The 27,531-nt window shown below is 37.1% G+C and overlaps 2 protein-coding genes and 1 pseudogene across 3 annotated transcripts; 1 reads left to right on the top strand and 2 right to left on the bottom strand.

Annotated features, from left to right (window-relative positions):
- The first annotated feature begins 14,326 nt into the window (after nt 1–14,326).
- On the top strand, nt 14,327–17,656 carry LOC143535599 (dnaJ protein homolog; annotated as a pseudogene). Its single transcript, XR_013135736.1, has 7 exons — nt 14,327–14,416; nt 14,512–14,710; nt 16,026–16,189; nt 16,282–16,429; nt 16,516–16,792; nt 16,869–17,067; nt 17,160–17,656. The product of XR_013135736.1 is annotated as a dnaJ protein homolog (transcript).
- A 3,372-nt stretch (nt 17,657–21,028) lies between these two features.
- Nucleotides 21,029–21,727, bottom strand: LOC143535550 (putative RING-H2 finger protein ATL71). Its single transcript, XM_077029773.1, has one exon. The coding sequence runs from the start codon at nt 21,650–21,652 to the stop codon at nt 21,089–21,091; it is 564 nt and encodes a 187-aa protein (XP_076885888.1). The 5' UTR covers nt 21,653–21,727; the 3' UTR covers nt 21,029–21,088.
- Nucleotides 21,728–24,103: 2,376 nt separating this feature from the next.
- LOC143535600 (dnaJ protein homolog) lies at nt 24,104–26,688 on the bottom strand. Its single transcript, XM_077029811.1, has 7 exons — nt 26,650–26,688; nt 26,397–26,574; nt 25,609–25,780; nt 25,369–25,516; nt 25,006–25,282; nt 24,722–24,920; nt 24,104–24,629 (listed from the first exon to the last, which is right to left on the bottom strand). The coding sequence occupies exons 2-7, from the start codon at nt 26,544–26,546 to the stop codon at nt 24,307–24,309; spliced, it is 1,269 nt and encodes a 422-aa protein (XP_076885926.1). The 5' UTR covers nt 26,547–26,574; nt 26,650–26,688; the 3' UTR covers nt 24,104–24,306.
- Between the last annotated feature and the right edge of the window lie 843 nt (nt 26,689–27,531).

The following is a 27,531-nucleotide window of genomic DNA, read 5'->3' on the forward strand; positions in this document are numbered from 1 at the left end:
AGCTTGTTGCATTTGCGAAGAAGTTTGTCTCCCATTTTCTTCTTCTTATTTCCATTAGCATCAATCTTCTTTCTCAACTCATCCGTTTCCTGCAAGGCTCGATCCAAATGCTCCTCCTGGGACTGTGGTATGTCCGTCAGATACCCATATCTTGGAGGTGGGTCGCGGTAACCCATCATTACAACGTCGTAATGGTTTTTGGGATCTGGGTATGGAGTTGCCGTTTCATCAGATTGGTAATTGAAGAAAGCATTGGCAGCCTCATTTTGTTCTTGAATTTCATTGACCTGTTCTTCAATAGATGGAATCTCGCCTTGGTATGGTGGGAAACTTGACGATGCCTGTCCCTTGAGTTCATGGAGAAACTTTATATATAGATCTACGGAGCCATAGCTTGGAGTTGAGTGTTGTTCCTCTTCCGGTGTAGTCACTTCATTTGGATTGTCATGATACTCCTCTTCAGGATCAGTTTCCTCTTCCGGTTCTTTTTCTGATTCTTCTTCTGGTTCCTCTTCTATTTCCTCTTGGGTCATTGCTGGCATATGAATCTTCTCATGTGGTGTTATTACCCTCATCTTGGGCTTGCGAGAGGGTCCTTCATTGTTGTGTTATGAGCTGGCGGAATCCATGGTTGAATTGCCGGTATGCCACCTTCGTTGATCGGAGTGGCATTGCATCTAGTCGGATGAAGAAGATTTTGGTTCCTCCTTTATTGGTAAGTTTGAGAGGAAAGCATACGAAGGATGCGGATTTGGTGGTACATATCCGGTCGGGAATTGTTGTGGTATCTCCAAAGTTTGATAAGTTGGGATCTCCGATAGGTAATATGTCGGAACTTCCGATGATTGGTACATAGGTAGACTTGACGGATGATAGCTTGAATGCCTTGGTGGTTGATATACTTCGTGTGGAGTGTTGTCAAGGTGGTAGATTGGACTTGGATTGGGATTTTGATTGTGTTCCTCGTTGGAGTTGAAAAATGACTCGAAGTAGTCTTTACTCATGATGCCTTGTGGAAATTTGTAATATTTCCTTGCTCTTCTTGCTTCCTTGTCATAATATTCCATTAACTTCTTATAAGACATCTTTGATAGGTGGTTTAGATTGAGGAGAGGGAAAGAAAATGTTACCAACCAATCTTATCCCTATTCAAATAAACAAGAAAATATTTCCTATGCTTGAATCGAAGCTTGGGTATTGTTTTATGATACCCAATTCGCTAAGATCGATGGCTCTGATACCAACCTGTCACACCCCCATTCTAGGCCTAGGGGTATGATCCATAGTTGGTACCATGTTTGTAATTAAAATCAGAGTAGCGGGTTTTAGCGGAAGTCTTTATAAAAACATAAGGATCGATATTATAAACATTTACATTACAAAAGACGAGACAAAAGTCTCGTTTAGTATTTACTTGTTTATATATTTTACAAAACCATCATATTTTAATATTTACACAAAATTATCCGAGCCATCGGATTCTTGAGCTTCTTCGTCTTGCAAGCTCTAATCTTGATTACCTGCAAAATGTTATTAAAATACGTCAGCAACGAATGCTGGTGAATATGCTGACGCAAAAATATTTTCTTTACTTAATTACCCCTCGAGACCACGTAAGTCTCGGCCCATCTTGGCTTAGGAATAATCAAGTTAAAACAATCATCATAAACTCGAGTCTCTGCACTAGGTCACCTCAGCGAAACACCGCAACGTTTATGACATAACTTAGGTACCATAAATATACATATGGCCATTCCCCACTCGGACGTAACTTAGGTCCGGCCCATCGTGGCTGGAGGTCGTGACCAAGCGTGGTGTGATGTTCCCACCGCTTTCCACATATGTAAGGATCCAGACAAACGTATACCATAGCCTGAGGGCTGGCTTATACTCTTATTTATAATGTTTTTAGAGACACGTAGCCTCATGTAAAGTTTTACACATAGCACGTTTGTTTGTTTGAAAACAAGTTTGTAAAAGTGGGGCGTATTCACCTTTTCAATAGGATCGGCTTCCAACACCGTTCGTAGATCTCTTCTTGCTATCTCGCACCTATAGTACGAGTATAACATTTATTAGTCGGATACACGATCCGGCTTAAGACCTTTAGTCTTATCATCTCTATGAACCTTTACTTCATTATTTCTTTTACTTTAAAACCTTTAGTTAAAAAAAGTAATCTTTATAAACCTTTAGTTTAAATTTAAAAATCCGACGTTTCTTATTCTTTAAGAAACGTATTTTCTTTATTATTTAAGTATACTCATTACACTTACATAATATATTTTATAACAAAGAATAATCATTTACATATATATATTCACATATATATTTTCATCTTTCTTTTCTTTATTTTCTTTGTTATAATTTTCTCTCTTTTATAATCATCGAGTATAATTCCGACTTAGGGCATTAAGCCGTTATAATATTTTATTATTATTTTGGTCGGGAATTATGCCTACCTTGCTTGGCTTAGTAATGCCCTTCACACTCGGGCAGCACTTCGACGCTACTCACTTCTCAACGTTCACTTGATCAACACTCCTTTCCACACTTGGCACGTTTCTCGAGACACCTTTGGCACGCACTTCGAGGAAATCGCCGGTTCGTCGGACAACACTTCCTTCTTGTTCGGGATGTCGGGAATTGGCACGAAAATCGAGGTATCGGGCACGGAAAACGAGGTTTCGGGACACGTTTATCGAGACGGGACGTTGGCACGAATTTAGAGATAGTGAGAGAAAGCTAGAGAGAGAATATGTGTGTGAAATTTTGGTGTGAGAGGGCTGAGCTCGTGGCTGCCCTATTTATAGCCCAAATTGGATCCCATCGCGGTACGCGATGGGCTCCCTAACTCCCCCATCGCGTACCACGATATAGGGTTGATGAGTCACAGGGTAGGCCTGCCACGTGGCAGGCGCCGTCACATGTGGTGACACGTGGCAGTAGACGCTGCCACCGTGTGCCACGTGTCACGCTGTGTCAGACACCCCATCGCGGTACGCGATGGGTGTCTTTCTTGACCCTGTCGCGTAGCGCGATGGTTTAAAATGACATATTTTACATTTTAGTCCCTGAAGTTTGGAAAATGGCAGAATTAGTCCCTTGACTTTGAAAATTAACATTTTTGGCCCGAATTTTACGTGATGTTACATCAATCGCAATCAACCAATGAATCCAGTGTTACCGTATGGGAGCCAACCCATGTATCTCCCAGGCAGTCAACAATGTCCAATCGAAATCTCTTACAATACCGAGGACAATGTTCCCCAGTATTACTCCTCCGACATTCCAACATACCATCCTTCCGAGGAACAGGAGGTGCAGAGTAAAATCAAGCAGGAAACCGAATCAGAATCATTAAGTTGGATGAATTGTCACTCGGATCAAAGGAGGTGGCAATTTGGATAACCACCATTGAACTATCAATACGAGACCCCACCAGCATCTACAGAACCCAGTCACAAATCAAAAATGAGGGTTAGCCTGCCATATAAGAAAAGATTTAACTCATCACCAATCAAAAATTCTTATGAATCAGATGAGGATCCTGAGGAAGAAGAAGAGGAAAACGAAAATCCTTACTTCCCTTCATACTTAGGATCAAGACCTTCGATTACACAACAAGCAAAAGAATTTCGAGAGGAGGCAAATCTCATCGAGGAATTTTATACCAACAATATTCCCGATGAAGAAATGCATGCATACGTTGCTAATCCGAATCTCTACCCAAGGGAAAATGCTTATCTCTTCCCAGCCGCGTCTGCACCAACGGGATATCCGAACCCGCTAAATTCGGTGATGGACGAGCTGAGGAATGAGAAAGTCGACAAAAAGAAAATAGGGAGAAAGATTGCCAAGAAAAGTGACAAGATGAAGAATCTTGTTACAAAATGGATTAAGGATTAGAAACCTTAATCGTGTACTATTGTAATTATTGTAATCCTTTCTGCATGTAATATAAATAATGTAATATAAGGTGTGTCTTTCCCTAAATTTTGTTTTATTCATGTAACAGCATGTATAAAGCAAACACCAATCAGAAATGCAAATAAATAATAAAGGAAAGACAATCGAAGAAATTTTACAAGAAAAAGCTATCGAGGAAAACATTCAAGCGATACCGAAGGACTACGTACTCGGTATTCGCGATCTAATTAAAGAAGCCGTAAACCCAATCTATGAAATTCTGAAAAATGATCCAAGCCGAACTGCTTCACAATCTAATAAAAGAGCAAGTCGAAGTGAAACGGTTAATTCAAAAAGAGAATCCAAGAAAGAATCTAAAAAAGAGCTGGAAAAGAAAGAAGACAAGAAAAAGGAAACTGAAAGAAAGAAAGAAAGAAGCGAGTGATGAAAGCTCGACTGCTGAAAATGACCTTCGTGAGAAAACTAAGAAACTCAAAATAAACGAAGGCTGTGATTTCAAAGTGTTTAAGGTTTACAACCCCAAGGAATTTCACGGGGATAAAGGTGTGATACATACCCTCCGATGGTTGGAGGAGATGGAATCGATAGTACTAATAAGCAAGTGTACGGAAAGAGAGAAAGTTCAGTATACCTCCCAGATGTTCAAGGGAGAGGCATTAGAATGGTGGGATACCCTAATTGGAGTTAAGGGTAGAGATAACCTATACAACTTGGATTGGGAAACATTTAAGGCTATGGTATTGAAGAAATTCTGTCCGATCAACGAAATGGATCAGATTCAAACCAAGCTGTGGAACCACAAGGTTGTGGGAACAAATCTTAAGGAATACAACACCAAGTTCTTTGAGTATTGTAGGATTGTCCCACATCTGGTCACTCCTGAAATCAATATGGTGACATGCTACATTTACGGACTACCAATCGAGATCCGTGATTTAGTACGTTCACACATGCCGTCTTCGACGGAATCGGCCATGGAGTTGGCCGGGTACTTGATGGATGGGATGTTGAGAAACCGAGATGAGAGAAAGAAGGATGATTGAAAGACGAGTGCGGGTGGAAAGATGAAAAATGCGGAGAAGAAAAGAGAAGGGGGATTTGTGTACAATCACCCTGTGTGCAAGTTTGGTCGAAGACACTTCGGGAAATGTCTTCGACCAAACAACTCGGTTACATGTAATTTCTGCAAGAGACCGGGTCATGTGGAAGCAACTTGCACAAGAAAAACAGTGGAATGTTTTATATGTGGTGAGAAGGGACACTATAGCAACGAGTGTTCGAACAAGAAACCAACGACGGTGACGGTTGGTGCAAGTGGCAGCGGTGCGAAGACCGATGCCAAGAAAGGAAATGCTCGTGTCTTTATGCTAGAAACCCAGAAAGCAGCCGAGATACCGGACGTGATCACCGGTACGTTTCCTATTAATAATGTTTATGCTAGAATACTATTTGACTCGGGTGCGAACCAAAACTTTATAGATTATAAATTTTGTAGTCTATTAAATGAGCCCTTAGTCAAACTAGATAAACATTATGAGGTAGAAACTGCTGATGGGAATGTGAGTAGAATAACCGAGGCTTTAGAGAATGCTACAATATCTTTAGCCAATCACGTTATATGATGTGTGAAAATCGTATATAATATTAAAAACCAAGTTTTACCGAATTCACCTACAAAACCACACAATCGGCAAGTGTACCGGACGCAATATAGCTAGCAAGTAAGAATGTATATCGAACCTAGGACACTATGGGTAAACTCTTATTATTAAACCTAAAAGATTACTAACCTCGACTTTCTTTTGATTTTTTATAATTTTTTTATATTAATTAAACTAATAAAACTCAAGTAATTAATAATTAAACTAAAAATAAAACTTTATAAAAATCGGGTTTTAAAACAAATATGAGAAACAACTACCTAGGTAATGGAATCTTACTAGTTAAATTAATAGTTAACAAACTTGACTTGGTTGAAAAACAATATCTTAAAAAATATGGCACTAGAGACCACTAAAATACGCTAGATCGCCTCCCGGCCTCACCGACGACACCCTAGAACTCTAATGACATGTGAAGCTTAATTGTTAAAGGTTTGGATCACCTCCCGGTCTCACCTTGCCTAATATATTATGGTACCCCCAAAACCCAAATCACCTCCCGGTCTCTTCGAATACAATATATATTAATATAAAGGGGGTATTTTTAATTAACTTGAACAAAACTTGTATCACAATAATCTTAAGGGACCTAGGATAACTCACTCCCGTGCAATTATTACCCAAACCCGCAAAACACAAAGATGACACAACACTAAATTACCCCCCGGTCTCTCTAGTGATAGAACAATAAAATCTAATAAACTTTATTAAATTACTCCTACGGTTATTTCGACCATAAACCACAAACAAGTTGAAAACACAGAGTAAACAACCTAATCATGCGTCTAACAATCACCAAAAATTATTAAACACAAGTGGAATAAATATTAAAGTAATAAACTAGATTTAATCACTCAACAATATTGTGAACAAACCAATTAAAAACTTTACCATAATATTAAATCAACCAAAGTCAAATAAATAGTTCGTCAAACCATTAATCTAACATAGTACTCAACCAAAACCTAGGTAGTGCAAAGTATTTAGTCACTCATAATAAAGTACGAAACAAACATAATATAAATTTTATTGTTGTTCATTGAAAAATAAATAAATAAAAGATAGACAGGAGCCTTACACAACAAAAAGTAATAATAATATGTCCTTAGGCTTCGTTGACTTCCTCGCACAGTAGCTCACAAATATATTGTATATATTATTATTTTTCTCGTCTGCCTTCTTGTCTTGAATTCCTTCACTTGAGCTCCACCAAAAACCCAAAAACCCTTTTGCTTCTGCTTTGACTTCATGTCCAAACTCTCCCAAAACGAAGCGGCCCCCTCTCTATTAATATATATCTATTCCTCGTAGGGTTCTTATATTCTTTTTATATCTTCCAAAATCCAAAAACCGACATTTTGTTTGTAGCAGCCCATGACCAGCATGTGTACTTTCTTTAAGCCCATTTAATATTATTATGAAGTCCATTACTTATTTTCAACATTCCTGTTACAAATTATATTTCAATAAATAAGTAATTAACTTTTAGCATTAAAACTAATTTAATTCTCAAAGACTTGTCTTTGATTTTCTTTTCTTTTCTTTTTTTAACCACGTAGAACTTTCATATAAACAATTAAGCAACTCATAAATGTATTTATTGCATTAATAATTCATTTAGCTGTGCAACATTTATAAACTTGATTCTTCAAACTTTAAAATTCAAATATGAGCTACTAGATGAGTATATTCAGTAAAATTAGCTCAAAACTAACTTAAAAGTGTAGGGAATATATATAATACTTGTATATAATTTAAACCATATCATTATACCTGTACAATTGTTGCCAATGACATTGGCAGGTTTTGATGTAGTATTAGGTATGGACTGGTTATCGTTTAACCAAGCCCGTATCTTATGTAACGATAGAGCCATCGACATTCGAACACCTAACAACAAAACCATTCGTATAACTGGAGACAAAGAAGGAGGAAAGGTAGGAATCATTTCCAAGATTAAAGCAAGTCATTGCATAGGTAAAGGATGCCTCGCATTCATGGCCTATGTAATCAAGGAACGCGAACCAAAGAAGATGGAAGAAGTGTCAATAGTGTCTGAATTCCAAGATGTATTTCCTAATGAGTTACCAGGAGCCCCGCCTGATAGAGAAGTAGAATTCAAGATCGACCTCATGCCAGGAACATCACCAATAGCCAAATCACCTTATCGTCTAGCGCCTACGGAAATGAAGGAATTGAAGAAATAGTTGGATGAGTTATTAGAAAAAGGATTCATACGTCCAAGTTCGTCACCATGGGGAGCTCCAATTTTGTTCGTAAAGAAGAAGGACGGGTCAATGAGAATGTGTATAGATTATAGAGAACTGAATAAGGTCACAATTAAGAACAAGTATCCATTACCAAGAATCGATGACTTGTTCGATCAACTCCAAGGGGCAAATTGTTTTTCAAAGATTGATCTTAGATCGGGTTACCATCAATTAAAAGTGCAAGAGGAGGATATTCCTAAGACAGCATTCAGAACCCGATACGGACATTATGAGTTCACCGTGATGCCTTTCGGACTCACTAATGCTCCAGCAGCTTTCATGGACATGATGAATCGAATTTGTAAGCCATATTTGGACAAGTTTGTTATCGTTTTCATTGATGACATTCTTGTTTACTCAAAATCCAAAGACGATCATCAAGTTCATCTTAAGATCATACTTGAAACCCTAAGAAACGAGAAATTATATGCCAAGTTCTCCAAGTGTGAATCTTGGTTATCCGAAGTACAATTTCTTGGTCATGTCATAAATGAGAAGGGTATTCAAGTAGACCCCGCAAAGATAGAGGCTATAACCAAATGGGAGAAACCCAAGACACCGACTCAAGTCCGAAGTTTTCTAGGCTTAGCCGGTTACTACCGAAGATTCATTCAAGACTTATCCCGAATAGTTGTTCCATTAACTTCACTTACAAGAAAGGCAATTAAGTTTGATGGGGACGAAGCATTTGAAACACTCAAGCAAAAGTTAACCAACGCACCTATTCTGGCCTTGCCAGATGGATTGGAAAACTTTATCATTTACTGTGATGCTTCGCACACGGGAATGGGAAGTGTTTTGATGCAAGGAAAGAAAGTGATTGCTTACGCTTCAAGACAATTGAAAGTTCATGAAAAGAACTACACCACGCATGATCTTTAATTAGGTGCTATAGTTTTCGCATTGAAGTTATGGCGACATTACTTGTATGGTGTAAGGTTCACAGTATACACTGATCACAAAATCTTGAAGCATATATTTGATCAAAAAGAGTTAAATATGAGACAAAGGCGTTGGATGGAAACACTTAATGATTATGACTGTGAGATCGTATATCATGAAGGAAAAGCCAACGTAGTGGCTGACGCCTTAAGTAGAAAAGAACATGAGAAGCCAAAGAGAGTTCGAGCTCTTAGATTAGAACTTAAAGTTGATTTTGGTAGTCAAATCAAAGAAGCTCAGAAGTTGGCACTGGAGGAAGGAAATATAAAATCCGAGAAAGAGAATGGTACAATCGATCGATTGACTAAAGGAAGTGATGAAATACTTAGACTCGGTACAAGGATTTGGGTACCGATGGTTGGAAGTCTAAGAGATAAGATTCTAGAAGAAGCTCATAAGTCAAAGTATATGATGCATCCGGGAAGTGACAAGATGTATCACAATCTAAAGGATGATAATTGGTGGATTGGTATGAAGAAAGATATTGCTTTGTATTTAGCCAAATGCCTAACGTGTTCTAAAGTGAAAGCCGAGCATCAAAAGCCGTTAGGATTGTTACAACAACCTGAGATACCAATTTGGAAATGGGATATGATAACTATGGATTTCATCATGAAGTTACCAAAAACTTCACGTCAAAATGATGCAATCTGGGTTATTGTAGATAGACTTACGAAGTCTGCTCATTTCATTCCAATTCAAGAAATGTTTAGTATGGATAAGTTAGCACAATTATATGTCGAAAACATTGTATCCTTGCATGGTGTGCCGCTATCCATCATATCCGATAGAGATAGTCGTTTTACTTCAAACTTTTGGTCAAGTTTTCAAAAGGCTATGGGGACTCGATTAAATCTAAGTACTGCTTACCATCCCCAAACTGACGGCCAAAGTGCACGCACGATTCAAACTTTAGAAGATATGCTTCGTGCCTGTGTTATCGACTTAGGAGGAAGTTGGGGGACCCATCTTGCCTTGATAGAATTCTCGTACAACAATAGCTATCATACGAGTATCCAAGCAGCACCATTTGAAGCATTGTATGGTCATAACTATAGGACGCCTGTATGTTGGTCAGAAACAGGTGATGCTCAGTTGTCAGGACCTGAGATTGTCCAAAGAACTACGGATCAAGTTATACAAATCCGTGAACGATTGAAAACGGTGAGAGATCGACAAAAGAGCTATGCGGATGTTCGCCGCAAGCCTTTGGAATTCAAAGAAGACGACAAAGTGTTATTGAAACTATAACCTTGGAAAGGTGTAGTAAAATTCAGAAAGAAAGGAAAATTAAGTCCAAGATTCGTTGGACCATTCAAGATACTCGAACAAATAGGACCGGTTGCTTACCACCTGGAATTACCTGATGAGATGAAAGGTATTCACGACGTGTTTCACATATCCAATCTACGTTTAGCTGACGAAACTCTTGCCATGCCCTTGAAAGATGTTAAAGTCAACGAGAAACTTAAGTTTGTAGAATAGCCGATACAAATAGAAGATAGCATGATTAAGTTTCTCAAACATAAACGACTCAAACTCGTAAAAGTCAAATGGGATTCAAGACGTGGACCCGAGTATACGTGGGAGCTCGAGTTAGAAATGAAGAAGAAATATCCCTATCTATTCCAATAAATCTCGAGGACGAGATTATTCAAAAGGTGGGGAGGATGTAACACCACGTCTCAAACCCTATAGGTTTTGGCCTAAAATACTAACTTTTGTACGTATAGGGGTTAAACTGTAAATTCTGGAAATATTCTTCCGTCGCGGTACACGACGGGGTACCAAATAACCCATCGCGTAGCGCGATGGGGTTGCTGAGTCAGTGGACACGTGTTGAATACCGTGTCGACACGTGGCGCAATATGACAAGCCACGTGTCACAACCGCATAAGGCGGCACAATATTGCGGCGCCGCGGTACGCGACGGGTCCCTAAGGAACCGGTTGCGTACTGCGACGGGGTCCTAAAAAGGCTATAAAAGGGGGGTGACGGGCATGAACCCCATTCATCCCAAACACACCTTTCTTTACACACACATAGCCTTGGAAAGTGTGCCCCGTTGCCGTAACAAGCCGACGTGCTGTTTTCTCGTGATTCGTGCATGAAACGAAGTGGAATTAAGCTAGCAATCACATAAGCGAGTAGATCAAGTCCTGCCTTATCGTATTATCAGTCTAAGCATCCAATCTAAGGTAGGATTTACGTTTAAGTTATTTGAATTATAGCTTAGACTATTAATCGAGGCTATGGCTTTTAACCTTGATCGTATTTTACAAACATTCATTCATAATCATGTTTTCATAAACGTTACTTCATGATGAAGTAATGTCAAACAAAAGATATATTTTGACTGGCATGTAGTAACTGGAAGGGGGATATCACTAGTAGTAAGTTTCTTGCCTAAGGAAAAGTAATTCGCATAAATCCCAATCAACCGAGGGACCCGTTTACTTACCTGGAGAAACTTACCAACGTGTTAGAACCTATTAGGCCAAAGCATGCTATATCAAACGTCACATAAAACCCAGTGTTTTCAATCACAATCATAGATAAACGATTTCAAGGTTAAGCTTTCAATCATAGCTTAACATCATTCAAATCATTTATACAAACCTATTCGTGTATAGGTTAAGTATCATTCACAATCAATCAATCAGTCAAGGTTTTCCAACACCGATGGACAGGTGAATACGTTAACTTTTTTATCAGTCAAAACATATTTATACTCAATGAGACGAACGTGTGTTTGTCTTAACGAGTCAATCAATGTCTACATGAGATCGAGTAATCTCTAAAACTTTATAATACAAAGTAGAAAATAAAATCAACTCAGACCGAATACACATGTGTCTGGATCCAAACATAACCGTTCAGCCTAATCATTCAAAGGCTACGTGGCCGTGGGCTAATGGTCATAACTAGTCTCCCGGTAAGAGCTACGTGGCTTGGGAACAATTGTGTGTGTAGGGCAGTGGTACATAGACCAGAAGTAGAAATACTTCTGCTGAGCTTGTAGAGAAAACTATATTTGTATTATATTGTCATTCAAAATGTTTTATGGAGTCATACGTGTTCACCAGCATATAGCTGACGTATTTTTCCAACCCATTGCAGGTAATTAAGCATAAGTAGCATTAACAAGGATTGGAGTCTTTATGAAGACAGAAGCGCGTACAAGATGGCTCCGTTTTTTATATATAATCCTTGTATTATGAAAACATATCTTTTGTAAACTAATACTCGGGTATTTAATTCCCGAGTAAATATTCAATGTAAATTAATATTATATTCAACCTAAAGTCTTCCGCTAAAATTAACCCATAAACTCTGATATATTTACAAAACAGGTACCAACTTGTGGTCACACGCCTAGGCCCTAAGTCGGGGTGTGACAGGTTGGTATCAGAGCCATCGGTTTCAGCGAATTAGGTATTTAAACACTAGTACCTAAGCTTTAACCATTATTATTATTATTAATATTACTCGTAGGGATAAGATAGGATTGGTAAAACTCCTACCCCTAATCTAACTAAAATGCAGATATCTTATACTAACTACTTTGGTCGTAGACACCGAGTAGCCATTCGATCAAAACCGACAATCAATTACATAGCCATTCTTCAAATTTGTAAACCCGGCCATTCCGGTTCCATTCTTTCTTCTTGGGTCGGTCACGTTTCTCATTCTCCCTATATTTACCCTTGCCTTTCTCACCATCATGATTCTTATTTTTGTAGAGCCGATGCTTTTCCTTCCTTCCGACATACAACGGTTTTAATTGACACACCGGCTAACTGTTTTGCCAAGGCTTCTTGTCCAGCAAGAATATTCTCAAACTCGGTTGGGTCGCCCACCCTTGAATAGCGGTAACGAAACTACGATACTCCGGCCTTAACCCGTGGATGAGTATCCGTTTCATACGAGCATCGTTAACCCGAGACTGTGGATCGAGTTCTCCAATCTCGCGACACAAATCCTTAACTTTACGAAAATATAGTGAAATTGAAAGATCACTTTGGGAAATCGTCATCAACTCACCTTCAACTAGTTGCAATCGAGCATCGTTCTTCTTCGTGAATAAGGTCTCCAGCGTATCCCACGCTTGCCTTGGGTATTCGAGATCTTGAATGTGATCAAGAACATCATCATCCACCGTTGTCTTGATAATAAACATTGCCCGACCTGCTTTAACTTGCCACTTCCCGATACTACCGTTAATATCGTTCGCGGGTTGTCTCGTCTCGGTACCGTTCTTTACCTGCCAAAGATCTTGACCTTGAAGATACGACTTGATGCATGTAGACCATTGTTTATAGTTGCTTTGGTTCAATTTCTTAATTCCTCATACCATCTGTAACTCGGTCATCTTTTCTTGATTTTAGTCGTGAGTTTGAACTATATACTTGCTTCGATCACCAACTTGTGTGCTTCTATTCGAACAAACAAGTTATATTATGATTGCTAGACTACTTTTGAACTTCATAATACAATTCCCAAACAAATACTAGAATGTCTCACTAGAAGACAAAACCAAATCTTGTTTTTCTATTTGTTGAATGGTGAGACCAACAAACTCAAGAAAGGATTAATGTTACTGCTACTTTCATGATGACGAATAGCACAAACCAACTAATTTTGTTTTTCTGGGCCTATTGGGAGTGGCGCACGAAACTCACACACACAAGACGAATTTTTGATAAAACGAGGGGTAATATCAAACCTTTTCTCACGCTTTCGCGGATGGCTCTCGATCAATCTTCAAGTAGCCTTCGGTTTACTCCTCGTAACGATTTTGAGCCGTTTTTTGACCACGATCGTTTCTTGGCTTCTTGTGCCTTTGATTGGAACTACCACCGCAATCAAGACTTGCCACCGGTCGGAAACACGAGCCTGGATCGTTAGACTCTGATACCACTTGTTAAACCTTAGACAAGTGAATCAAGAACACCAAACACGATACTGCATAAAACGTTTATGCGACTCTTTTCAATAATAAGAAACAAGAACAAAATACTTTTCTACTCTTCTCTACTCTCCTCTACCCTACACAAATAAAACCTTTGATGGATTTATATAACACCCACAATTCTAATCCTATTCAAACTAGGAATCACAATTAAACTAGACCTCTAATTTATTTAATAATAAGTAAAAGATAATTATGACACCAAACTATTCAACTTGGTCCCTGAACTTTGGATCTTCACCAAACCGCCCATTGAGATCTTCCGTACCACCTTATACTTTTCGTATTATCCATTCGGATCCTTCAAGTTGGTATTGATCCAAGTTTTACATAATATATATCATAAACAAACTTATATTATAAAAATACATACATATTGTCTAAACGTTGAAGGCTATTTTGCTTTCATATTAGACGAAACCAAAGAACATAAACGGTGGAGATTGCTTATTCAATAGGCAAGGAACCACACAGAGCATTCTAGAGCCTTCTCAACCATCATATATATATATCACCATCAACCAATCTCAACCGTCCAAATTCACCTTGTCAATTAATATCAATCTCAACATTCCAAAGCCTCTCTTTCACCCAACCAACCAAGTCAAGTCTTCCTTCCGTCTCGATCTACTTCTTCACCGGTACGATTCATAATAATAATATTATGCTTATTATTATTATGCAATTTATTAACACCTCCGGTATCGTTTTAATCCGGTTGCGTTTAATTGTATAGATTTGTATTGGAATAATATTATTGTTAATCGAAGAATTAGAACATAATAATGTTTGGAAGAGCGCCGAAGAAGAGTGATAACACGAAGTATTACGAGATCCTTGGGGTTCCTAAATCAGCTTCACAGGATGATTTGAAGAAGGCGTATCGGAAGGCTGCTATTAACAATCATCCTGATAAAGGCGGAGATCCTGAGAAGGTAATAAGCTGGCTAATTTTACATTAGGTTATTGTTTAGTGCTTTTGCTTTTATAATATCATATCATTAATTGAGTAGTTTAGTTTAGTAATTAGATGACAATTAGTACTGTTGAGCACCCTAGCTTTTGCCGGTTTTCGTATCTTCCGGTTAAATTCCACCGAACCGCTAAATGTAGCCCTAGTTTAACCAAATATAACGGTTGTAAATGAAGTCGTGTCACTAAGGAAGAACAAATTGTCGATATCAATTGGTTTTGAATAATGAAAATGCTATCTTCTATGGTTTTTTGTGGTTAAGATCCACTGGCCATGAAGTTTGGTGATCGTCGGTTGTGATTGGTGGAGAAAAGATGCCTGCTGGAGTCACTTGATGTTAGATACCCTAAGCCTAGGATTGCGACATGTGCAACGTAACGGACGGAGAGTGGATGTAACTTTTTTGGTTCGTTAGTCGTGTCCAGGGTTTTAGAGTTTTTAATATCAGAGGAGTCCAGCAGTCACATTTTATTCACCAATCAGGCTGCTGAACACCATTCTTCATCGTTGATTGATGTTGACCACATGAAGCCGTATGTGGTAGAGTTTCCATTACTAAGTGTTTTCGATGATAATTGTTTACCTTCATCATCAAGCAACGTTGATGACTTACGTAAAGTCTCCTAATTTAGAGAAGATTTGAATACGAAGGTTACACTAACTAACCCTACAATAAACCTATAATTTGGTTGTTGGTTGAATAATGTGGAGTAATTCAATTTAGTAACTGGATGAAAATTAGCTTCAATCGTTTCGTTGTTGATGATTAATGTAGAAGAAAGTGTTCTTGATTGATGATAAATTTGGATAGGCGAATGTTAAGTTTCAAAAAATTGCTGCTGTTTTATGATCTGAAGTTACGGACAACTTACTAGACAAGGATTTTTATTCGAACGGAATCAACTATTATAGCTAGTATACAATTGCTGTCATGTGTTCACTAATAAAAGTTTGATTACTTTGGCTATTGCTCTATTACTAATGATGTAGGCATCCTTGATTCTAATGACACGCTAAACACTAATTTTACCTCATTAGAAACATGATTCTTTATACTTGTGAGTTGTAACAAATATGTGCAAGATCTATATTCTAGAATTCCAAGGTATTCTCTCTACCTTTGTAAAGTCAATGTTTTTTAATGTAGATATACATATAGTTGTTAGTGATGGTTCTTTGTAGTTCGTTATTCTTTGCCAATAAATTGTGAACATGACTTGTTTTTCATTGAACACAATCTTCAAATTTATAGTTTCGACATGTTATTGATGTTTCAGTTTAAGGAGCTTGCACAAGCATATGAGGTACTGAGTGATCCAGAGAAACGTGAGATATACGATCAGTATGGTGAGGATGCCTTGAAGGAAGGAAGGGGGTGGCGGTCATGACCCCTTTGACATCTTCCAGTCATTCTTTGGTGGGGGTGGCAGTCCTTTTGGTGGTAAGCATATTCTTTTTTTTAATAACTTCTGCTATTGAAGTTACCACAGTTGTGTTTACTGTTGATTTAACGTTATATCCTTTTGTAACCAGGTGGCGGTGGCGGTAGCAGCAGGGGACGAAGGCAACGAAGGGGTGAAGATGTTGTTCATCCTCTCAAGGTTTCCCTTGAGGATCTCTACAATGGAACTTCCAAGAAGCTATCTCTTTCACGGAATGTTATCTGCTCCAAGTGTAAAGGGTGAGTGAGTACTCACATTCTTCTATATGTATCTAGTAAAAGATTTCATTTCTTTGTTTCGCCTACTCAAAGTTTCATATTTGCAGCAAGGGTTCAAAGTCAGGCGCTTCAATGAAATGTTCTGGCTGTCAAGGTTCTGGAATGAAAGTTTCCATCAGACAACTTGGACCATCAATGATCCAGCAAATGCAGCATCCTTGTAACGAATGCAAGGGTACCGGAGAAACCATTAATGACAAGGATCGATGTACACAGTGCAAGGGTGAGAAAGTTGTCCAGGAGAAGAAGGTTTTGGAAGTACATGTGGAGAAGGGCATGCAGAATGGACAGAAGATCACGTTCCCTGGAGAGGCTGATGAAGCGGTAAATTCTTATCATATTTTTTTTCTATTTGTATCCGTTTACAACAGTGTTTAACTTGGTTTGTGCAATTATGCAGCCCGACACTGTTACCGGTGATATTGTGTTTGTGTTGCAACAAAAGGAGCACCCTAAGTTTAAGCGAAAGGGCGAAGACTTATTTGTTGAGCACACGTTGAGCTTGACCGAGGCCCTATGCGGGTTCCAGTTTATCTTGACCCATTTGGATAACAGACAGCTTCTCATCAAATCTCAACCTGGAGAGGTTGTGAAGCCAGGTATTTTATTCGGTTTTGTTAGTTTGTTATTCCAAACTGTTTATGTTTAAGAAATGGTGATATGATTGGTTGAAGTGAATTGCATTTTGTAGATTCATTCAAGGCGATAAATGATGAAGGGATGCCGATGTACCAGAGGCCGTTTATGAAGGGGAAGCTGTATATTCACTTCACTGTGGAGTTCCCTGATTCATTATCACCAGAGCAGTGTAAGGCGTTGGAGGCGGTGCTGCCACCTAAGCCTTCGATGCAGATGACAGATATGGAACTGGATGAATGTGAGGAGACGACTCTTCATGATGTTAACATTGAAGAGGAGATGAGAAGGAAGCAGCAACAATCGGCTCAAGAAGCTTATGATGAAGACGAAGACATGCACGGTGGAGCACAAAGGGTACAGTGTGCACAACAGTAATTGAGTCATGGTTAAGGTTAAGGTTAAGGTTAAGGTTTGGCTTGATCTGGTCTGGGCATTATGATAGGTTTTGGCAGGACAATAATGTTTTAACTGTAATACTTTATATTGTTAAATTTGTGTCTGTTTTGAGAACCTTATAAGGTGTATGAAAGATCGACTGAATTTCAGAACTCTGTTGTGAGAACCTTTAAGAAGCTTTGTGTTAGCCCTCTAGATATCTTTAGTCAGGTCAAACCAGTTATTATGTGATCAGATCGTGTCTTATCTTTGGACTTTATGTGGTGCCCAACGTTGCATCGCGGTCGGCTAGTCCATCCCTGTTTATAATCATTGTCCGCTGCTTTTGTCCGGTATTGGATTCATCAGAAGAGCGGCTACAACGCCAACTGCTGTTGCATTTTATATGCAAGCATGTTTTGACATGCACACCTTATCCAGTCGATATCGTACCCGATGAAGTCCTGGACTAGCCCTGCAAACTCAAGCGCTCAATGAAAAGACAATGCATCTTCACTTCGTAGATTAAGAATGGTGGCGTTTAAAAAAGAATATTATCTCATCTCGTTTTTAAACAATCCAAAATTGAAACCGGGTATTTTTATCATTTTATGAGTATAACATATAGTCAGTACTATTAAGAGAGAAGAAAGGCAAGGAAAAGAAAATTTTTATTTCTTATCTTTTCTTTTGGTATCTTTTTTTTCTCTTCAACTTATTTTTTTCTTCCTAATTTTTTCAATTTGAAAAGATACAAATTCTTTTATTTTACTCATCATTTTCTCTTCCCTCCCCTCATTTTCTTTTTGTTAGATAAAACTCGGGAACACATCTTTTAAATTTTTCTTCCTTTTTCTTTCTTAAATGAAACTCGGGAACACAACATATTTTTTCCATCCCTCCTTTTCCTTCACTTTCCTCATTTAAATGAAACTCGAAAACACAGTGTTAGCCGTATCCAAAACTTGACTTTTTTGTATGGATAACTATTAATTTAAGGATAGGCTTATCGATCGATGTATTCTTATATTTAAAAAAGCATGTTATAAATATTTATAATATTAATACTAAATTAATAATAATAGCTTAATAGTTTTTAATTTAATATATATAGTGGAGACTATTAAGTGAAAAAAAAATGATGTAGGTACCACTATGCATATAAATAACTAGGTTAGGTACCCCTGTTATACACGGGTTGGATAAATTATATAGGATTTGGATCAAATACAAATGAAATTAACGTGCTAAACGTGAAAATCAAGTAGAGTAATTATATATACAAGTAGAATAATTATGTAATTACATCATAGAGTAATTATCGTAGAGTAATTACATAATTACTCTATTTGTATATATAATTACTCTACTCGATTATCACGTTTAGCACGTTAATTTCATTTGTACGTTAACATTCCCCAATTATATTATAAAAAGTCTATGAATTTAAAGATGCACTTAAAACATCTAATAAATTACAATGAAGACAAATAGAATTACATGACAAAACTCTCTAAAAATCTCTTTATATACAACGTTCGTCGTCTTTTTTTAAAACTTGACCATCTTCATAAAAAATGAGTCCTTTGAGTCCTCTTGTTTTAACTCTAGACAACGCAACATATAACTGGCCATAGACGAAAACTGGTTGTCTAAAAAATAAACCAACCCTAGAAAGTGATTGGCTTTGGCTTTTATTGATTCATTGCAAAACAAACAGCAACCGGAACTGCCTCCTTTGAAATCTGAACAAAAATTTTTTATCTATAGGTATAAGATTTGTTCTTGAAATATAAGTGCGGTCACCAATATTGGTTCCAGTTATGACAACTTCAATAACACGATTATAAAGTCTTTACATGTAGTCTTGTTCCATTACATAGACCATTTTTTTGGTAAACATTTCTAAGTAGCATGATCGGTACTCCAACTTTTAGTACTAACTTGTGATTTGACATTCTAGAAATTTTTAATCCGTTTAAAACATCAAGTGGGTACATATATTCTTGAAGCGTGTCACGGACATTTCATCTGGACATATACTATCAGAGCTAAGGTATTCTTTCTCTTCTCCTGGAAACATGGACAACAAACGATCGTTAACTTCCTCAACGACCTCATTTGTTGGTGAGTAAGGCTCCTTCACTAAAGAAATCTGGATTTTTATAGTCTCTGAGGATACAAGAAAATACAAAGTTAATTAATTGTGTAATAGGATCACTTGTATCCTTAATAAGAAGATCATCGGGAATATCAAAAGTCGTGTCACCATCATTTTGACCACCAAGTTTTCCCTCTCCTAGATCCAAAAGCCAATTATCGAACTCTTTTGTTTGTTGTACTTTAGATTTGTCATTTCCAACGGTTAATCTCATGTTTTTTTGTTAGTTTAAGTAGTTTGCATATACCCCAAAGGTAGGATGAACACAAAGATGCATTAACAATGTCTGCCTCGTGCCGCCTTGAACAATAGAAAGAGTTTGTCTAAAATCACCACAAAAAACGACAACTTTTCCACCATATGGCCTTTCACAATTCATGTTACCATTTTGACCCAACATGTCTCTCAAGGTTCTGCCCGAAGCTTCAAACGCATGTTTATGAGTCATAGGTGCCTCGTCCCATATAAATAACTTTGTTTTCTTTAATAAATGGGCAACATTAGTGTTTTTTAATGCCACAAGATGAAACCTCAGTAAGATTTACAGAAATCCCAAACCTTGAATGTGTTGTTTTTCCTCCCGACAATAATAAAGATGCAATGCCGCTTGAAGTAACATTCAAAACTATTTCTCCTTTGGATCTTATTGAAGCATATATAAAGTGTCTTCCACAAAAAGGTTTTACCAGTTCCACCATATCCGTAAACAAAGAATACAACATTAGTTTTGTACATATTGTAAACGGTTATATGGTTACTATACACTAAAATTAACAATATCTAAAATTGTAATATTTAAACGATTTATGCAGGTAACTATAATGTGTAAATTTAATATTGATGTGATGATTGATAAGGCTAATAAGAAATGTTTTAAATCTTAATTAAAATTGTATTTTAAATAATAAATTTAATTAGAAATTACATGAGTGTGCCACTTGTCAAAATATTAGGTCAACTAAGGGATTTGTAGTTTAACCAACATTTTTGTTTGTTATAATAGTAGAAGTAAATGTTAAGAGCTAATAGTAATTGTTTTAATAAATTTAAGGGGGTGTACATTCAGTAAAAATGGTGTAGTAAGAGTACGTCTTGCAACACCCAATATTTACCAATTCTTTTAATTTATAAAAAAACCATCATGAATAGTGGCAAATATTGGATCTCAATCTTTGTATATTTAACTAAATTTATAATATATAATAATAAAATACCGACAGATAGGCCGCAAAAGGATACCTAATTAACATGATGCAACTTGCCCACTGGCCACTAGTTATACAAAGTGGGAGCGTTAGCTTTGCTAGTTGCTACATAAAAATTATAAATATATAAAAAAACAACGTACAGTATGTGTACACGTGTAGTACACAATCTAAAATTTAAACCAATAACCTTTGCATCTCATGTTAACTTTCACTTAAAACACGTACAAAACAAATTTGTCAAGTCAACTCCGTAGATACCGGCACAGGCGAATTCCGACACACCGGACATGTTGCATGCACCTTTAACCACATATCTATACACCCCACATGAAACCAATGCCCACATTCGGGTAACAAACGTAGAATATCGGTTAACTCATACTCCCCTAAACAAATCGGACAACCCGAGTCACAATTATTAATATTAACATGTGTCACACATGTATCATGACCTTTGTTAACTTTATTATACTTCATGGCTTCAGAATAAACAAAAGTTGGGAAATTTGATAAAACATTGTCTTGTAGACCGGTTGAGAGTGTTACCGAGTGGGAATCGTCGGTGTCTGAGTCGGCGGTGGTGGTGTGTTGTGATGATCTAGAGTGTTTGTATCGGTTACACATGTAGGAAGTGTAGGTGAGGATTATTATGAAGAGGAGGACGATGAGAGCGAATCCTACGTCGTAGGTGATGCGTCGGTCGGGGTTTACGGGTTCTCCTCCGGTGGAGAAGGGTGGCTCACTGGCGTGGATTGTGGTTTTGATCATGTTGAGTGGATGAGGAGAAAGTGGGGAAGCCATGAGAGTTGGAAAGCCATGACAAGGTCTTTATATGGGCCTTTAATAATTTTAGAAAAATATTTATATAATATGTATATACGACTATACAAGGTCGTCCTTTATATAACCGGTGTTATGTTGAGAATTATGGATAGATATGTAAATAACGGCTTAAGTTTAAAAATAAAATAAAAGAATTAAAGATAGTTTAGTTCTCTCTTCATATCTTTCTTTGTTTGTTAATCTCTTCTCTACTATTTTTTTTGTTTGTATTGTATTAGTGTACATAAAATAATTTGAAAATAATGTATTGTTTTTCTTGATAAAATCTTAGCTTAGATTGTTTAATTACTCCATAAACACTACTTTAGAAAATGACCCAATAGGCCAATAGTGTAACTAATTAAATATTACAACACACTAGAACATTTGGTTTATTGGCATTTTAAAAACCATTTTGAAAAGCCGTAATTTGAGGCTTTTAAAAAACTGTTTTTTGACACTTTTAAAAAGACTAAAATAAAAATGATTTTTGTAAACGCCAAACACCTTTTAACTTAATGGCTTTTTGAAAAAGCCAATGTCAATAAAGTGTTTTCAAACTCAATCCCAAACATAATATAACTCATTACAAATCAGATGTCTTTTACTAATTGAAAAATCTGTCAACTAATTCGATGGAATTCAGCGTGAAATTCGATTGTAAGTAAAGCTATGTTTGGTAGTAGTGAGTAGTGACCAATTAATCTATATCTTTGTGGACTGCGGTTCATATTCATATCTCATATAGACTTATGACTCATTTTCTGCTTAAGAATAACAATTCAAATTTAAAATCATTACATTTGTATTGTTGCATAAGTTAGGTTTGGCTAAACATACTCTCTCCTTAAAGTTTTAATCGCACCTCTGAAAATACAAATAGACGGTTTATTTTTATGTTTTTTAGACTTTTAGTATAAACAAAAGTATATTATTAATGTAACAAGAAGTGCAATTAGAAAAGAGAAACCAGAAAAGGATAAGGCATGTATATAATATCACAACTAAATTGTGTTGAGCATCGATTAAACAATATATATTTTTTATTTTATTAAATTTTTTTAGTTTTTAAAAAGTATTTTGTGTGTACTTGATTAGCCTCCATGTGTTTTGTGGTCTGGAAGGGGCCTTTCAGAAGTTCGTTTTGTTAGAATTTTCCCCTTTGGTGAGGTTGGTGGGCCACCTATAACTATAAATAGTAAAGTCAATTCAATTCTTCAGCAAATTAGTTTACAAAATAAATATAAAAAAACTCCAACTTAAACTCGATAACGACTCTTTTGTTACTTAATATTAAGCTTCTTAGGGTGAGCAGGGCGGTTTACTTGGATGGCCGAGTAGCATCAGCGAGTAGGCGGGGTACACTGCATCCCTTAGATCAAGTAGTATGAGCGGGTTGGGGAACTTGCTACTAGTAGTTAAGATAGTTTTGGTTAATTTGAGATGGCACTATGCCACTATCCTATTGGTTAACTGTTGGGTGAGTAGTCAAGGGCGTAGGCAACTGAAGGAAGACGGATTCGGCCGAACCTTTACAAAAAAAAAGTTTAGTCTTACAGATTTCAAGATCAAGCCCGTAAAATACTTTACACCGAATCCTTAAAAACCTTGACAACAAACTTTAACCCATGTTTCAATAAAATAATAACTTATTAAGCCCATAACATTTATTTCTTTAAACATAAGCCCATAAGGCCATAACCATTTAAGATAACCGATAACCATTTAATTAAAAAAGATACTCCGTTAATTTTACAATTGACGGCTGAAACAAAGAACCACGTTAATTTTACGTGGCTGATTATTAAAGTTAGTTCTTGTTTTACCCATCGCGTCTTTGTATGACCTTTTTTGAGATTGGGGAATGGAGTGTATGAAGTATGAACATATGAACAATATTATCCAGCATTTATGTCACATGTTCATATTTTTAGTTCATCAAAACAAGTGTGTTTTGCAGTAACCTTATAATAAAATACAACAGGCAACGTTTACATCACAACATCAATGAGATGAGAGACATGACTTGTTGATATTTATATCGTTTTCAACCTTTACGTTGTTCTTTAGATTTTACAATTTAAATTATGTGTGTGTCATTCAACTCATATTAAACAGGACTGAAAGCGATATTTGTATTTGTACAAGTCAAACATATATTTTTATCTTTACTCATCTGGCTAGTTATTAAACTCAAGCCAACTTCTGGTTTGGTAAGTTAGCTCACTTCTGGTTTGGAACGTTTGGTTATGTTATATTTCTTTTGAACAGCAAAGAATCTCACGTGTTAGGCCTATCATTTCGGGGCTATGTCCAAGGTCGATTTCTCAACCGCGGGATTAAACCCTGATTCGTCTCTTCACCTAGATTTCCTTTTGCATATATGAACAAAATGTTCATCTAAACATTAAAAAAGACTTTAGAATCCGAGGACACAACATTCACCACATACATATAGCTCATCAAAAGCTCTCAACACAAAGTAATATTGTAATAATGACCAAACGTCTTTAAAAACAAGTAAAATAACCGCTACATTTATAGCTTTCAAAATATCATATTTGAATGGGAAAAAAAAGAACAGAACTGACATTTATCAGATAATCAAACCTTAAACCTTAGCCAAGAATGAGTTACTGTTGTGCACATTGTACCCTCTGTGCACCTCCATGCATATCTTCATCTTCATCATACGCTTCTTGAGCCGCCTGTTGCTGCTTCCTCCTCATCTCCTCTTCAATGTTAACATCATGAAGAGTTGTCTCCTCACATTCATCCAATTCCATATCTGTCATCTGCATTGAAGGCTTAGGAGGCAGCACCGCCTCCAACGCCTTACACTGCTCTGGTGACAATGACTCAGGGAACTCCACAGTGAAGTGAATATACAGCTTCCCCTTCATAAACGGCCTCTGGAACATCGGCATCCCTTCATCATTTATCGCCTTGAATGAATCTACAAAATGCAATTCACTTCAACCAATCATATCACCATTTCTTAAACATAAACAGTTTGGAATAACAAACTAACAAAACCGAATAAAATACCTGGCTTCACAACCTCTCCAGGTTGAGATTTGATGAGAAGCTGTCTGTTATCCAAATGGGTCAAGATAAACTGGAACCCACATAGGGCCTCGGTCAAGCTCAATGTGTGCTCAACAAATATATCATCACCCTTTCGCTTAAACTTCGGGTGCTCCTTTTGTTGCAAGACAAACACAATGTCACCAGTAACCGTGTCGGGCTGCATAACACAAAGTCACAAACCAAGTCAAACACCATTACATAATAATAAATGAATACAAATATAAAGATTAAAAGAAGGTTACCGCTTCATCAGCCTCTCCAGGGAATGTGATCTTCTGTCCATTCTGCATGCCCTTCTCCACATGAACTTCCAGAACCTTCTTCTCCTGGACAACTTTCTCACCCTTGCACTGTGAGCATCGGTCCTTATCATTAATGGTTTCTCCAGTACCCCTGCATTCGTTACAAGGATGCTGCATTTGCTGGATCATAGATGGTCCGAGATGCCTGATCGAAACTTTCATTCCAGAACCTTGACAGCCAGCACATTTCATTGAAGCGCCTGACTTTGAACCCTTGCTGCAAATATAAACCATCACTATGTCAAATAACGAAACAGTACTGATTGCCGAATGCATATAGAAAAAAAGTGAGTAATCACTCACCCTTTACACTTGGAGCATATAACATTGCGTGAAAGAGATAGTTTCTTGGAAGTTCCATTGTAGAGATCCTCAAGAGAAACCTTGAGAGGATGAACAACATCTTCTCCCCTTCGTTGCCTTCGTCCCCTGCTGCTACCACCACCGCCACCTGGATACAAAAGAATTTCAAGTTAAACTACAGTAAACACAACTGTAGTAACTTGTAAATGTAAAGCAAAAGTAGATGAAGAATACACTTACCACCAAAAGGACTGCCACCCCCACCAAAGAATGACTGGAAGATGTCAAAGGGGTCATGACCACCACCTCCACCGCCCATTCCTTCCTTCAAGGCATCCTCACCATACTGATCATATATCTCACGCTTCTCTGGGTCACTCAATACCTCATATGCTTGAGCAAGCTCTTTAAACTAATAGAAAGAAGCAATTTCAAGGATATAAATAACAGCAAGTGTCAAACTCAATAAATGAAATTTGCAAGAATAGTGGAGCTGTGAGGCTTTATGTGGGTTCCAAGTCCAAGCTCGACTTGGCTCAATCTTGTCTCGTTTTGACTTACAAAAGCTCAAGAACAGGCTTGGCTCGTTTTTTCATTTATAAACTAACTAACATACATTTGTATATGCATTTAAGAAAAAACAAACAATCTACCTTAAAAGAGCGAATGCTCGGCTATTCCGTGTAAATATAATACATAAAAGTCCAAAATAGTTATAACTTAAAAATACAAAAAGGCTCGACAAGCCTAACATACAACGTTCAACTTTCGAGCAGCTAGGCCAATAGCATTATAACTAATCATGAACTAACATCAGATTCGTGTCATATGTCAACATGCATGGCATCAATCAGATCAAATTCACCTACCAACAGGAACTAATATTCATTAAGTGACGGAATTAAACTACACATCAAACTATTTCAATTATTCTCTAATATACTCAGGCTTAACAATTCAACTCGTATACAACAAATTAATCAATCAAAACCATTAAAACAAATTAGGCCAATTAGCCTAATTATTACCTTCTCAGGATCTCCACCTTTATCAGGATGATTCTTAATAGCAGCCTTCCGGTAAGCCTTCTTCAAGTCATCCTGTGATGCGGTTTTTGGAACCCCAAGGATCTCGTAATACTTTGTGTTATCACTCTTCTTCGGTGCTCTTCCAAACATTATTATTAATTATTATTCCAATACAAATCTATACACTCAAAACGCAATCGGATAAAAACCAGATCAAATTCATGAGGTGAATAATAATAATATGGAAACGTACCTGCGAAGAAAGAGATCGGAGAACGCAAGACTTGACTGGTGAAAGGAAAGAGGTGTTTGGAATTTGGGGTGTGAAGGTGTGGTATTGGTATAGTAAGTATACTTTGAGGAGGTTGAGATGGACGGTCCAGATTGGTTTCATCTGTCGATATTAAAGAAGCCTCTAGAAGGCTTGGGCATGTTGTTTTTTTTTTTTTATCAAACTCCCGTTTTGTTGTAGTTTTATAAATTACTTTTTATTTTTGTTTTTAATTAACTAATAATAATCAAGATAAAGATACACTATAGAATCTCTTTAACATATATTCTCACGTCATCTCTACCGGCCTTTTAAACGACTCAATCCTTCACCTATTCTTCGTTTATATATGTTCATAAACATATAATTTTTATAAATAACTAGTTTATATATTATCAACAAACATGAATACAAGCACATTGATTTTCTTAGCGAACAAATACGAACAAGAAAAGTGTGTTTGTTTAATTGTCTATATTCTTTTGTTTGTTCGGTTAAAAACGAGCGAATATGAATATACTCCGTTAATGCTCGTTTGTAGGCAATGTTGCAAAATCCCGATTAAGCTATGATTAATCGCTAGTCTTCACCCCACTGATTAATCGCTAGTCCTCACCCCCGTGATTAATTTTGGGTCAGTCTACCAATTAATCAAGCGATGGTCAAATCCGGCCAATGTCACAATTAATCAGACTTAGTTGGCGTTTTCTGGCGAGATTCCAGACATAATCATCGGTTTCGACAAAATTCCGGCCAAAATGTATATGTGTATATATATAAAACTAAAAAAGACATATATAAATGTATGTGTGTGTGTAACTAAAAGTTATACATTAATGTTTGATCAAATTAATCCTGATTAAT

This window comes from Bidens hawaiensis, unplaced genomic scaffold, assembly GCF_021521415.1.
Source record: "Bidens hawaiensis isolate Kalapana, Puna unplaced genomic scaffold, B.hawaiensis_p1.1 tig00010569_1, whole genome shotgun sequence".
NCBI lineage: Eukaryota > Viridiplantae > Streptophyta > Magnoliopsida > Asterales > Asteraceae > Bidens > Bidens hawaiensis.